Genomic DNA, 15,178 nt, shown 5'->3' with positions numbered 1-15,178 from the left:
ACAGAAAACGGGAACATTTCGGAACCTTTCAGTCGAATCGATGATACAACTCTTGGCTGTGATTGACAAAACTAATGCATATTATTGTCATATGGTGGACGAAAACTCGCTAATAAAAGGCTAAATTGACTTTCAACACGTTCGTGTTCCAAAAAGGTTACCTCAAGTGTTTTTGATTTTCATTGAGACAATACCAGCCGGTTGGTGAACTTGGTCCATTGTCTCTTTCTGTATCGTTACTAAAGGCTGTTACGTGGACTTTTGCTATTTATTTTTTGCTGCTGTGAAGATTTGGATGTCACCTGACAAACAAACCATTCACAGACGGCTTTCTTATTGAACATACTCGTGATGTTAGTATTTGTTTACCTTTACAAAACAATAGAGACGAGAACGTCTTAATCATTCCAGTATTGGAGGGATATAATCACTGTGGAAAATAGGGCGTAGAACGGCGATCGGATAACAAGCAGAGACAAAATCGATTCTAGATATACAAGGAGGATTTAATTAGGAAAATTAGCATATTTTATGCGAGTTTATGTTTTCTACCAAACGAGTTGTGTCACAAGGATATCTTTGAGAACTTTTCCCCTTGTTTTCAAATTCGCCGGAATGAAAATGGCAGCCGACTTTATCCTTTCTGCGCTGCTGTTTTCGTGGAGTGTCTGCCCATTGTTAGGTAAGTGACCCTTTTGTCCTTGATGTTATGGGAGGCCATTGTAACTGAGGTTGTTTATCCCTTGCTTTGTTTTGACAGGGGAGCCCTTGAAGATTTTGGAGCACGTTTCGAGTGTGTGCGCACTTGGGTGTGTGCACTTGGGTGTGTGCCAAATTGCTGAGCCAAAAAATCAGATAGAATATATCTGACGCATTTGGGAACGCGCCATAACGCGCCACAATAGGCCTATACCAAAATTCGCGCTTTCTGATTGATTGTGCCAGTTTTCGTGCTATTATTATTGAATGGATTTCGGCATCCAATGCTTATGATTGCGTGTCAGACGCCAACGGAAGCTTAGTTCTTTAGATCGGCGTCAAATGTTTGATCGCGCGTCGCACGCGACAGTTATGGGTCGGCGTATAGGTTCAGCTTAACCCGTACACTGAATTATGAAACAACGCCTGTGATTGGAATGTTTTTGGGCACGCTTTGACTAACAGTATAGCCTAAAAACATGGTAGATGGCGTTTTATGAAAACACAAAATGGCAATATCTCCTTTACATGTCCAACTCTGATCAGATTTGTGTGGTAGCCCTTCCTGAATTTGATGCACAACGCATCACACAAATATATTGCACTTCACTGATCCACACAGAAAAATAAACAGTGTCTCAACACAACTTAATTCCTTGTAAACTGTCAGATTATCACTCATTATATTCCTCATTCCGTGCCCACACAGTGGCGGAATCCTTTGCGGGCGTTCTCGTAGGTAATTCATCTACATGTATTTAGTTCTCATGAATCCCTGCGAGTTTAAAAAAAAGGATTTCGTGGGTCAGTGATTGTTCTAGTAGGGGATTCAAGCGAGGGCGTTCCTTATTCGTACGTCTCTCTCTCTTTAATTACTGTTGTAATAATCTTATGAATCGCACTATTATCTCTATCTTCGCTGTCACCACAGTTCTTTCTGCCTTTTATGCATGTTGATATCGTTCTCTTAAGTCGCAGAAGGGGGTAGCTGCCCAACAAATACAAGGACCTTCAACACGGGCAGTACCCAGCGGTGTTTCCAAATCGGACCTGATAGCGACAAGATTACCTTTGCCAGTTACAAGACAAAATGCAAAGACCTCGATGGCACAATGCTGACTGTTGACTCACGGGATATGGTTGATTTCTTCAAAAACATTCCCCAATCCCAACAGAGGTGAGTAAAGTATATTCGGCAACTTTCGCGTGTCCTAATTTATTTAATGCTCTGAAATGATTGGGACGCCATCTTGGCTGTATGAAAATTGCCGACATGTTGCTGGCGGATTGGTATTTGCCAAAGAAATTGATTGGCAGAAACGCACCACCTGATGTACAGTGGTTTCCCGCGGTTCGTTTTCTGCTTTATGTAATACTCGATATAAACACAATATAAAGTATCCAAAATGTTGACACAATGTGTATTATGATTCCTTACAAAACGCCCGTGAGTTGTTGATTTAATCCGTGAAATATCGGCACAATATCACCTCCACAGGTTGAACTAGTTCTGATGCTCGCACATGCAGAAATGTTGACCATTTAATTTTGTCTTGGCGTTGGATAGATTAATGCAAATAAGGTTTTCTTCATACAACGGAGATTTGAAGCTTTGATCATGCGTTCTGTGAGGTACGGTACTGGTAGCTCCGTCTCTTGCCGCGTGTAGCATTCTGGCAACTTAGGGAAGACCTATAAACCAAGTGCTCTTTTACGTCGTAAAATAAAGCCGGCGAACTGTGATACTGGCTGCCTTGGGCTGTGTAACATTACTATTTGTGATAACACTGTTACAGGCTGGTGACAAGAATGCAAGTACCTTTGGTCATCTGAAAAACACTAGCCTTCTACAGAACATACTGTCATACAACAATGTTTTAAAGCTGATGGTCAAGTATACATTCCCGAGTAAGGTCGAAGTCGAGCACTCGCGAATGTTCGTAACGTGCACTTGGATCTTTTACAGGATATACCAGTACCCCCAGGGCGCAATTTGAAAGCGAGGCATTTTCTGCAGACACCTTAGGGTGCCCACGGGGAAAAGCGTCCAGAGATCGGCATATAAAGTATTCGGACGAGAAGTCTGAACTCTATTCTTACACAAACCCTCGCACTGTATCGGTTATGCTTTCATTTAAAACACGGTATTTTGACAAATTTCGTATGCAAACAATGATAACTTCACTACAGTAGGCGCTCCACAGGGAATCTAAAATTATTCTATCCGAATCCTTTTTAAACTCAAGTCTGAAGACTAGAACTAGCTAGCAGATGCACCTAATATAATTTCACGTGACTCAGTTCTAAAGGTCCCTCTCCCCACCGTTCCTGCCTTGTTGATTTTCCCACCGGCGCAAATCAGGTCGGTATCTGTGCCGACACAGCCTGTCTGCTGTCTGCTCAAGATAGCATGCCTGCAATCGTCCTTGGTCATGATTTTCCCCATTACCCCTTTGTCTAAACAAAAGCTTTCTGAATCAGAGCGGAGATACGGGAAAGCTACCGCTGGTGTTATACCGGCCAAGGTACAAGAAAACAAGTGTGGAAAAATAGGGTGTCGATGAGTGAACGCTACTTTTATCCTAACCTCAATATTTACGCTATATTGTCTTATACCATTGTTGTCCTCTCATTTTCCTTGTGTTAGTGCGAGTCCATGGATGCTTACTGATTTCTGGATTGGAGCGGTGATGAGCGAAGGCTACATTTGGACACACACCGGCGGAAAAGTCACAGAAAACTTGTGGAAAAATGCTGAGTCGGCCGAAAAGGAGGCAAAAGACTGCGTAGCTCTTAAGGATTGCATGTGGGAACTGGTGGATTGCGACAAAAAGGGCGTTAACAACTACGTATGCGAGAAAGAGACAACTGTAGCTGGTAGGTTGATTCTTTATCTGTACTCGGTCATCCAATCAGGTGACTTTTGTTTCGGCTGCACAATTGCTCCTGCAAATGGCTAGCATAAACTGATGATATTGTACACCGAAGCAGAGTCTTTCAAATAATCTATTTGAAAGACTCTGACCGAAGTAACTTTGTTCTTCCTTTTGAAGCGTAGAATCATATCATAAAATGTCCGATTTGTGTTCGGGAAGGTCGTGGATTCGAAATTTGGTCAGTGGCACCCATGGCTTTCAAAATGGCTAAGTGTTGCACTGTAGGTGTGCACCTTGGATTCTACAGCTCACAGAAGAGTTTTTAGATAAGGCTAGGGAAAGAATGTTCAGCGCTTTAAGAAAGTACAGTTGTACAGTATAAAGCGCTGGGGATACGCTTGTAAGAACGCATGATTCGTTTCATTTTCATTTTCCGAGTTTCGCAATCTGTCTGAGTGTTTGGATTAATAATGTTGCGTTCTTATATAGCGCTTAGCTTTTCCATGTTTGCCTGATCAACGCGCTTTTGGGATATCATATTATGGCGTTTACTGGTGTGTTATCGTTCGCTTCTTCTCATCACGGAAAAAACACTTGAAGACACTTCTTTCCTAGCGGACTGTACATCTTAGACTAAAAGCATTGACATTTACACATGGACAGATTAAAAGCATTACATCATATAAAGTTATAAAAAGGTTACAACCATTAACCATTATGTGGAGTAAAAGCCTGTGGCCTAACTATGAGTCCATTTCACGCCCAAACAACTGGCGTGGCACAACGAGCCCTTGCAGTAGGAAAAATACGTTAACAATCGTCTGAAATCCGATCATCCCACCTCTGAAGGCTCTTCAATTCTTCTCTCAGACTGCCTGAAAACCAGGTCTAGGGAATTTGCCAAGAAAATATGCTACGAAGTGTTCTACGAAAGAAACATCGCGCAGGAAGAGGCAGAGACAAAATGTCAGAAGAAAGGCGGCCGCCTGGCTAGGATAGACACACATCAAACGGCATCCATGGACATCTTTAGGTACGTGATACACCTAAAGGGGAATAAACAACAGTTGCCCTTTGAGATTTAGCCCTAAACCAGGTATATTAGTCATTTATAATTGAAATGGTAAGTAACTTGAAACCAGATTCCAGTTGGACGTTTTCTAGCTGCAATGGAAATGTTATGATCGCGAGGTAAAATCACTCTCGGCCAAGTGGTTTATTTTTTGGAAAAAAATTAATGTGCAGTTAATACGTCATTTGGTTCTTCTTCCACTTCCACGCAACTGCGCTGACGGATATTTTGATCAACAAATACCGGCTAGTACGAAGCATAGGTTTCCTGTGGAGGAAAAACATAATATGGCCTTGCCACTGATGTTGTTTCAATGCCTGCGAGAACTAATCGCGGGACGATTGCTGATTTTAGGAAACAATGCTTAAGATGTGGTTTCTCAGAGTGTGGCCGATACACCTCGATTGAAGCTTAATGTAATCGATCTCTTCCACAGTTCCTGGTTAAGTCCACGTTAAGTGTAGGGCCTTTGAGGGTAAACCATCAATGCCCATGATTTACAGATATCAAACCTTTTTACTCTCTACTATCTATTGCAGTACCAACGAAAAGTATCGGATCGGGATGAAGCTAGCGAACGCAAACAGCTTTTCAGACTGGCACTGGACTTCGACAGGGAAGAGACTGACATACACAAACTGGAAAGACAATCCCAGTGATGAGGACAAGAAATGTGCATTCGCTAAACGGGGGGATGGCGATGGATGGTTTGCCGATTCATGTTCGTCGAAGTATTCTTGGGTGTGTGAAGTGAACGGTAAGGCCCCCGAGTCTTTTATTGCTGGGTGCTCGAAATAGCCTTCACGGCTCACAAAAACACTAACTGGCGTTTTTTCGACCCAAAACTGTTCAAAAATCATATAGTAAACGCATTTTTGCTGATATGCTCTCCGACACCATAATCTTGGAGCAATACTCATCACTTCTCCCATGTCTCGCACCAGCCCTAAGATTGAATGATGTGGATAAGTTTCAAGTGAGTGGATTTTTGGAGTCCATTCATTTTATCACGTTGATCTGGACCAACATTGTACATTGGGAATTTTCCTTTTTTAGAGAAACAATGAATTTCTCCATCCAATTTGCAGGGGTTGTTTTTCATACTTTATGAGACCATAGGAAAATCATTAAATAATTTTTTTTAAATTTCTCGCCACGGGGAAAATAATTGTTGTCGGACGAAATGTCCTTTGATCCAGTCTGAACGTGGATAGCGTGGATACCATACATGAAGGTGTTGAAATCGGCGGAAACACACTCATCGATAATTCATGAGATCCGATGTTTTGATTGGTTGATTTATGGTGCACCACCATTTCTATTTATGCCGTGGCATAATTCTGAATTTTGTCCACTCGCGCCAGCCATATTCGGAAGGCGTAATCTGGCATGTTTGAGAAAGCCAATGATCGAGATCTGACCGATAACTCAGTCGAGTCGATGTACTACGTGTAATGCAGTCTCTTACCATGACATAAAGTTCCCTCTTCTCGTGTTGTTTCAAATAATGGCATTGTGTTGACAGTACATCTTAATAACCATTTGACAGCATCGCAAACGCCAAACAAGCCAGCAATTCACCTGGACGTGGTTGGTAAAGTTGTCACAAAAGCTGTGTTGAATGAGGGTACAGACTTCAGGTTAACTTGTACCAAGGGGCATGGAGGACCAATCCCGGACACGTGGAAATGGTATAAGAGCGGAAAATCTTTCACAACGAGCGTCTCTGGTGCTACCTTTACAAAGACTGCAGGACCCAATGATGCTGGTGTATATAAGTGCCAGGCTTTCAAAGTTACTCAGGCTAGTGTTTTGTCGGATGCGTTAACTATAGATGTCAACGGTAAGTTTCAGTGGTTGTCATCCTGTCTGTGTACTGCATAACCTAAACGCGTTTAGGACATTCTCGTGAATTTCGCGAGGAAGTCATGCTCGAGAAAATCGTCCCCAGATAAATACATTTCAGGTAAAGAGTGTACTATACTTTAAGCTTCTATATTCGATACTTTCGGTCGAATGGAACATTTCTTCCAAATTTGCATTAAGCTTGTTGTGATTTGATGATGCCCACATTTGAAAAACGCCCGAATGTACGACCACATTCAAGACAACATAGGTGAAAGTCGCTGAATTCGAGTAAGTGCTGAAAGCCGCAGCTAATCCACTTCGCTACATGTGCGACCTCGTCACAGTCGTCATATGGTGCCGTCGCGAAATGATTTTTAAGAAATGGCGATGACGATTGACATTCGAAGCTCATCCCCAAGTAGATCCAGTTGCATGTCGAGTGCACAATCCAGTTGCGTGCGTTTCGAGTGCACCAAAATGCGCTACTGGAAGTACAAAATGTCTTGAAAGGACTATAATGACGTTCAGTTTTACGAATGTGATCGGTTTTTCTGTCCTTCTCTTCAGAGCGTCCTAGCCAGCCCACGATCACGGAGAATGGTGTCTTTAAAACAGCTGTCTGGTGCAACCGAGGGGCGACTATTAAACTGACGTGCGGAAGGGGGTCAGGCGGGTCAAATCCAGACTCGTGGAGGTGGTACAGGGACGGTAAAGAATTGAAAAATATGGTAGGGGTCATAATATTCACAAAGCCTGCCGTAGCTGAAGATGGTGGATCGTACACATGTAAGGCTATCTCCAAAGGCATGGACAGTAGGATGTCTGTTGCTTTAGCGCTAACAGTTAACAGTAAGTTGTCTGTTTTGAGTGTGTTCGTTTGTTGGTCTGTTGGAGTACTCGCTGGAGTCGCTGTGATTTGAAATCGGGGGACGAAAGCTGATAACCGGTGCTAAACGGGACGAGGAACACTTGGCCGAAATATCCCAGAGAAGAATGATTAGCAATATTACAGCCATCATATTCTCGATCGGCGCACATGGTGATGAATAGTATTTCCTGACGTGTCGGCTATTGACATTGAGATTATTTTATCAAAAGCAGTAGATATATTATCCATACACTCCAGATTTCGTCAGAGATAGAGGGAAAATTTTGCGAGTATAAATTAATGTGCAAAAAAGATTTATATAAATTTGATATACGTCTAGAGTCTATATGCAATCGATAAAATTTCGACATAGATTTTATATAAAATTGACATGGACATTTTGTATAAAATCACTGATCTTATGATCTAATAGAAGTTGTTATATAAAATTTTTGTTTTATGAATTTTAGGTAAAATCTCTATTTATATTTGTTTAAAAATTTACAACAGATTTTTCATATAGGCCTAGATCTTATGTAGCCAGTTAGATAAATTTTAAAGGAGGATAAAATACTATCCATTGTTTTTTGGGGTGGCGTATACTATTTTCTTAACTTTTTGCTATCGTTAGAATTCAGTTTTCATTACTTACTAACTAGAAATAACGGATGTTCTCAAATTCCCGCCAATCTTTTTTTCCAAAAGCAAATGAACATTCGTGCCTGTGTAACGTCTGTCAGTTTTCCGCCTATTGTTTCCCTATTAATGGACAATGCGATCCCCATCAATAACCGAATGGCTAGATGTGACCTCTTTTCTGTGCCCCCAAGAAAAAAATCCAGAAACAATTCCATGGTTGCATTATCATAATCAAAAAATCGTTTCAGTGCCTCCTGATAAACCTGTCATTACGGTGGATGGCAGTCCTATGAGAACCGCCGTTCTTCACCATGGGAAGAAACTTGCATTGAGGTGTAGCAAGGGGCAACAAGGTGGACCAAATCCGGACTCGTGGAAATGGTTTAAGGACGGATATCTCGTTTTGGATGGTAACTTGGCCCAAACGTTTCTTGCCCATGATACTGGAAAATACATATGTCAGGCTTATAAAGGTGGATTGCCAAGTTTCAAGTCGGTACCACTGAGGGTAATAGCTGATGGTGCGTTTATGAATGATTACTTATTTTAGTCATTTTGGTCATATGGTGAATAAACCTTCGCAGAGAAGGGAGAAAATTTAACTGAAAGAGATAACGTCCTTAAGGATACTCAACGTAACCGTTAGGGATAACGTGACGTTTGTGCTTTTGTACAACCGGACCCTGGGCCCTTATTATGAAAGACAAAAAGGATGATTTGTTAAATCATGGTATCTAGTGCTTCTTTCCAGAAGCATTCGTTTGATAAAGGGCTCGATTTCCTGCTTGTTTCCTGAACCTCTATTATATCATTTCAGTATTAACGACAGAGAAACCACGGATCGGGCTTGGTGAGGCCAAATCAAACAATGCGACACTCGTCGAAAAAGGGGTGACCATTATCTTGACATGTTACAATCGGCCGTCAACGTCGCAGGAAAGTGCACTCGGTCTAACATGGAGATTTTTTAAGGACGGCAAACCCATTGCAGCAGATGTCCCATCAGGTGATACGTGGTTTACCACGTCAGCTGTGGTCAGCGATGCCGGATCTTACCAGTGCCAGGTCATCGAAGATGGAGTGGTCAGTGCTTTGTCTGATCCTTTAAATTTAACAGTTGCAGGTGAGTTTGAGTGCTTTTAAATGGGCCAAGCGAACACTTAGCAAAATAAAAGCCTCTAGATGGGGTGCCTACCAAGTCATTACACGACTGTTTGACTTAGAACACAATAAAACTATGTGAATGCCAGGCCCTAGTTATCTGACGATTCTACACTGCAATACACATACTAATTTTGGCAACAACATATATCATATGAAACAGAACTAGTCTTTGCAAAAGTACATTTATTAGACGAACTAAGCGTAAACTATCACCCGATTCCACATTTAGAAATTCCACGGGGTCCTGTCGCCATTTGACTAGGTCATTTGTTCAGTTTTTTCCAATTACTAAATGCATCAATGTATTTCGACGAAATTCAGCCCATGATCGTCCACTTTACACGGGAATAATCTGTTGATTTACAGAAACCTTCTTACTACATTGTGCATTAAGTGGGAATAATTTTTTTGAAATACATGTACATGTACCTTGTTTTGCGCAATAACTCATCTCCGGTCACGCACCTGTAATTAGGCAAACGTACAGTTACATTCCGTTTTGGTGAGATCTTTTTTGCAGTCTGATGATATGTCAATAATTCTCTCAGCTCCTTGAGAAGTCACGGTCCTACTTGATTTTATGGTTTGAATGGCCATTTTGAAAATGGGTTTGGAATCGAGGTCAACCGAAATAGTTGTTGGCCTCAATGTACCCTCGGGAATTCAAGCCGCCGACTAGTCAAACCATTCTCTGGAGTGCTCGAACACCTGGAATCAGTGTGTCCTCCTGCTTGAAAATTTCGGGTGAAGGGGTTTTCTTCATGATAATATTCATAATGGTATAAGATGATGGTATAAGAGGGCCAGCGAATCTAGGAACTGGAAGAAGAGGGAGCGTGTACTGCATTTCTCATCAAAATTCCTGGACAGGTGTGTTCCACAATTTCATGAGTGGTCAATTAAAAATAGTTTACATCTGACACTGACACTGACAGCCAGATAACGGATTATTGATCTTTGCATTTTTAAAAGATCAGCTTAATTTTTTAAACCGTGACAACGGCGTAGGATTTATTTAAAACACTACTATGGCAGGCGAAGTGTTGCTTTATTCCAAAATCAATTTATATATGCAATAATATTTTTATATGTGCAATAATATTTTTATATATGCAATATTATTTTTATAGATGCAATAATATTTTTATGTATGTTCAATGTTCTTATTCATATGCAATAATAATTTCTTATGCATTTAGTTTGGGTGACAAAATTTTATTTGCGAAGAATTATTTTATAGGCCAAAAATTGCATTCTGGGTAATAGTGACGTCATCTGTATAAACTGTAACGGCGTTTTCTATTGGCGCCTGGTCTTTAAAGGGCCAGTAGCTCCCTTAAACTGATAAGTGGTATAGGGAGGACCATCTTGGCATGACTGCTGACGAGTGGAAAGCGCATTGAGTCATTATTGAGACCACTTATTCGCACAAACTGCGGAAAACTAGCGGAGGTCGCCATGACTGACACTGACAGTCGATTGTGTGACAGCGTGCTCCGCGCCTACAAGCACGTGGCGGTATTGTTTATGTGTTCTAACCAATGAGAAACGTTGTTACTCTTATGTGATGACGTCACATCCTTTCCCAGATTGCAAGTTATCGAACATATAAAATATGTTCGCACATATTAAATTGCGAATGTTTAAATGACCATAATTTCATTATCGCATACAAAAAATAATATCGCACAAAATTTTTGTAAACAATTGCATAGAAAACGTGTTATCAAATAGAAAAAATATCATTGAACATAAAAACAAATTATTGAACATAAAAATTTTAAGATCGAATAAAGCAACACTTCGCCTGCCATACACTATACACACTACGACATCGGTTGGTCAATTGCTATTTATATTATGACTTATTACAGTCAAGTCTGGTTATTCCCGGGGCTGAATTTCAGGTTCTAACAGTTATGACAATAACGGGAAATGGTGATGAACACAATAAGCAAAATCATCATTTGACGGATGAAATTCCGACCAGATTTTGACAGAAAACACAAGCACACCCCACTATGATTGGTCCTGACATCACGATCAATATTCTTCCTAACATTTCAGTGGCTCCAAGAAAGCCTGTTATCAAAGATGAAAACACCGGCCTTAAACCAGGAACAATGACAGTCAACACTAATGAAGAATTGAAGTTGGTGTGCGTCAAGGGACCCGCCGGACCAATCCCAGACTCGTGGTGGTGGTATGTTGATGGCACTCGTGATAATCGACGTGTTACAGGAGCGAAAAAAACCCATTTAGTTGCAGCGGCTAGTGGGACGGAAAAGGTCCAGTGCAGGGCTTTCCAACTAGGAGTGGCCAGTCCCACTTCTGATGCTGTAACTCTAGTTATTAACGGTGAGCTGTTATTGTTTATAGTACTTTTTCTACCAATTTTTCCATTTTTCTGTACGTGAATATTTGATGAAAATTATTGGGACAGTCTAAAGATGATTTCAAGGCGCTGTGCATAGTAGCAGTGCGCCCAATTAGCGTTGTGCTCGTTTGAAATAGGAACGAATGTTCGTCAGCTTGTGATTACCTGACAGTCTAGGTTCCGAAATAACAAACGATCTCATGAAATACCATAGGGCCGAATTTACAAAGGGTGTTTAGCTTAAAACAGCGTTTAATGTCTGAATAGACAGAGTCAGGGCCTTGCAGGGTTTCTTCATGAAAACCGCATTAGGCCCTGAAACTGATTATGTAGAATTTACACGCGTCTAACTCTTAAACACCCTTCGTAAATTCGGCCCATATTGTTTTTTGTGTGTTTTGATGGGATGGGGGTGGGGTAGGGGCGGAGGTGGTGGTGGAGGGTCGCTAAACGGCAAGGTCTTTAGTATGATGATTATGCTCACGCTAATTGAGGCAGATAACTGTGTAACCCGCTCAGGTTAGCTTTTTTATTATCATTGTTGTTTGCATCCATGTAAGTTTGGTTTTTGCCACGGTCATATTAGGCTAGAGTGACCTGATTTGTGTGCTAACTTTACTCTTATAGAGGCGCCCATCAAGCCAGTCATCGCTGAAGGCAGTAGAGTTGTGGCTTTTGAGGGAATGGAATTTAAACTGACGTGCAGGCAGGGCAAAATAGGTATTGGAGCAACCCCAACCCGTTGGAAATGGGAGAAAGACGGCGTCCAAACTAACCATGGTGTTTATGGTGCCATATTTAGGAAGACCGCAGTGGTCTTGGATGCTGGAAGGTATTGCTGCCTGGCTGGCGCAGTTCAGTGGAGCAGTCCTTCGGACAATTTGACGCTGATCGTAACTGGTAAGTTCATGTTCAGAGGCTGTCTCGAGATTATCCCAGGTGGGTCTCTGGATGGTTTAAAGATGAACTGACATCAGTATTTTTTAATTTGATATCAAAATATTAATAAACAATGCTAATGAAACGATGTGAAAAAATTTATACCCATTACGTTTACAGCCCCCTCAGAACCAAATTCGAACAACTCAGGTCCTCCCAAGATTGGGCCTATTGTTCCGTGAGCCTAATCCCTGAATAGATAGCCGAGCATTACAATGGAGTATCAGCCAGCTCTCGGACAATGGTATGGCAAGCCGTTTGCTTCAAAAAGTCGAAATGATTTTTTTCAAGTCAAGAAAAAAAATTTGAAATAAAATTTTTTTTTCAAGTCGAGATATTTATTTTTCTTCTCATTTAACTTATTGAAGTTAAATCAATTAATAAAAATTTCACTGCGAGAAAAAAATGATTATAAAAATTAAAATAGTGTTTGTAAAATATAATAATGATACATAATAAATACCGAAATAGTGTCGAAAGTAAAAATTTCATACTCGAGTAAAAATTTCATACTCGAGAAAATAATCAGTCGAGCGCTACAAAAATAAAGTCGAACATTATGACGTCATCAGTTTTTGTGTACATTGCGCGCGCCGCCTAATTCAACACCTGGCCAGCCGCGATCAGGCCCGTGTGTCGTGTTATTCTGCAAACCCTCTATCGCGTGCAATACCTGATCGTTAGTGCTGTGCATTGGCACCAAGTTCCCGCAAAATCTTCTGCCAAAACGGAACCGGTGTAATGTTTTTGAGTGTTTCTGTTTTTGAGTGTTTCCCCTCATTGTTTGGGAACGCTCAAAAATAGATTGACAAGTTTTTCTGTGTATCCCCCTATTGAAAAGTCGTGGTCTCTCTAGCTGCCTATTGTTTGGAAACACTGACACATGGGGAACAACCACAGATGTTACACCGGCACCGAAGTGATCGCATGCACGTATATACAGCGCACTCAGAATTCCTAGAATGTCATCTAGTAGCCTGGAACAGTTCTCTAGTTTGTTTTGATCTAATGATTGTCTGGCCCTTTCAGATCGCCGGACCATAGCGGGACACTGACGCAGACACTCGGCAATGTCAACAACATCGCCTCCCGCTATCTTGCATACTGTATAGACTGGTCCCCTGCTATGTATATATGTGGGCATTAGAATGCGAAGTCAGCAAGAGAACGGCTGGGGACGAGTCTACATACTGTACACGAAAAGTGATGACGTCATAATGTTCGACTTATTTTTTCTGTCTCGAATGTGTTTTTTTTGTTGAATAGGAAATTTGTCATTTACAATAAATTTTTATCGACTTGAAAAAAAATTTAAAAGAATTAGAAAAATAATCAACTGATAAGTTGTATATAAAAAAATTAATGAAAAAAACTTTTTTTTTTACTTAAAAAAAAAATATGTATATATATTTAAAAAGTCGACTTAAAAAAAAAAAAACTTGTAGAATTGAAAAAAAATGTGTAAACTTGAAAATACTAATCTCAACTTTTTGAAGAAATTTCTTGACTTGAAATATTTTTTCTTGACTTGAAAAAAAAATCTCGACTTGAAAAAAATCATCTCGACTTTTTGAAGCAAACGGCTTGCCATACAATGGGCAGGTTAGATCGAACAATGGACAGAGCGCGATATGACCAACACTGGTCAAACCAAACAGTTATAAACTCGTTGTTTTTAGGCTATTTGTTAGAAAAGTACATTTGTAGCCTAACTGTCTAGTTTCCAAAAGCATCGCAGCAAAATGTGGTACCCTTTTTTTTCTTTCGTGACTGGACGATCAGACAACTGACTTGCTTATCTGAGGATTACAAGACAAATTGAATCTTAATAATTCGTACCGCTCCAAAAGGCGTTTAAGATCTGTACGAATGGTTTCATCTTCAATACAAGGGGCTGTAAAGGTACATGTAATGCCCTGTAATATTTTAAGCTTGTACAGTTGTGCACTTCAAAGAATCTCGTATTCTGATTTTTGATCCGGCCTTGTATACATAGCATTAGATCAACCTTCATCACTTCTATAGTTCAAGTTCCCCTAGCCGTTCGTAGCTTTCTATGAATGCACGCATTTATCTTAGTTTCAGCTGCTCCGAAAAAGCCCGTCATCAAGACAGGTGGGGATGTAGTGCTGTCGCCATTTAAGGACTCCGTCGGAGGAGAAATTAGACAAAGGACAACTCTAAACCCTGGAGACATCCTCACATTGACGTGCGCCAAAGGGTTTGGTGGAGCGATACCAGACATGTTTAAATGGTACAAGGATAATACGAAAATAACGGCCGCTGTCACAGGAGCTACATTAACAAAGACTACAGTGACCAGTGACGCCGGGACCTACAAATGCGAGGCTCTCAAAGCTGGTCAGCCTGGTGCGTTTTCCAATCTTCTGACGCTATCATTTAATGGTAAGTTTGTCATTGATAGCAAGTATGTATTAAGCTAACCTATACTATCGTTAATAAGTAAGTGTATTCTATTACAATGTTACTTTATGATTCAAATGATAATTTGATTTCATAAGCTGTAAGTAAAACTTTAATATTTTGTAAAACTAATATTGATATTAGAATATTCCGTTTTATCCGCAATGTCCACATATGAGTTGGTGTTAAAACATGTTTGTTAATCCGGTTGTGACGTGTCTTTTTAATATTTTTTTATCCTGACATGAAAACCGAAAAGGTCCTGTCAAAGG

General features: G+C 40.6%; 2 protein-coding genes across 3 annotated transcripts in view; both read left to right on the top strand.

Annotated features, from left to right (window-relative positions):
• LOC135500863 (hemicentin-2-like) overlaps positions 1-15,178 on the top strand; it is a 34,029-nt gene that overhangs the window by 10,234 nt on the left and 8,617 nt on the right. The window contains exons 1-6 of one of the 2 annotated variants that reach the window (XM_064792529.1): positions 7,281-7,344; positions 8,251-8,523; positions 8,820-9,125; positions 11,234-11,524; positions 12,171-12,443; positions 14,562-14,888. In XM_064792529.1, coding sequence (XP_064648599.1) covers positions 7,302-7,344; positions 8,251-8,523; positions 8,820-9,125; positions 11,234-11,524; positions 12,171-12,443; positions 14,562-14,888 — 1,513 coding nt within the window. In that variant the 5' untranslated portion in view covers positions 7,281-7,301. Of the gene's footprint in view, positions 1-7,280; positions 7,345-8,250; positions 8,524-8,819; positions 9,126-11,233; positions 11,525-12,170; positions 12,444-14,561; positions 14,889-15,178 lie in introns of those variants that run through there. The other variant, XM_064792531.1, reaches the window with a different exon arrangement.
• LOC135500815 (uncharacterized) lies at positions 622-7,261 on the top strand. Its single transcript, XM_064792466.1, has 8 exons — positions 622-682; positions 1,672-1,876; positions 3,347-3,576; positions 4,446-4,608; positions 5,187-5,404; positions 6,197-6,490; positions 7,063-7,159; positions 7,258-7,261. Exons 1-8 carry the CDS (start codon positions 622-624, stop codon positions 7,259-7,261), a joined length of 1,272 nt encoding a protein of 423 aa, XP_064648536.1.

Source organism: Lineus longissimus, chromosome 16 (genome assembly GCF_910592395.1).
Source record: "Lineus longissimus chromosome 16, tnLinLong1.2, whole genome shotgun sequence".
NCBI lineage: Eukaryota > Metazoa > Nemertea > Pilidiophora > Heteronemertea > Lineidae > Lineus > Lineus longissimus.
Note: the sequence above shows the minus strand (reverse complement) of the source record. Positions and strands in the feature narration are given on the sequence as shown.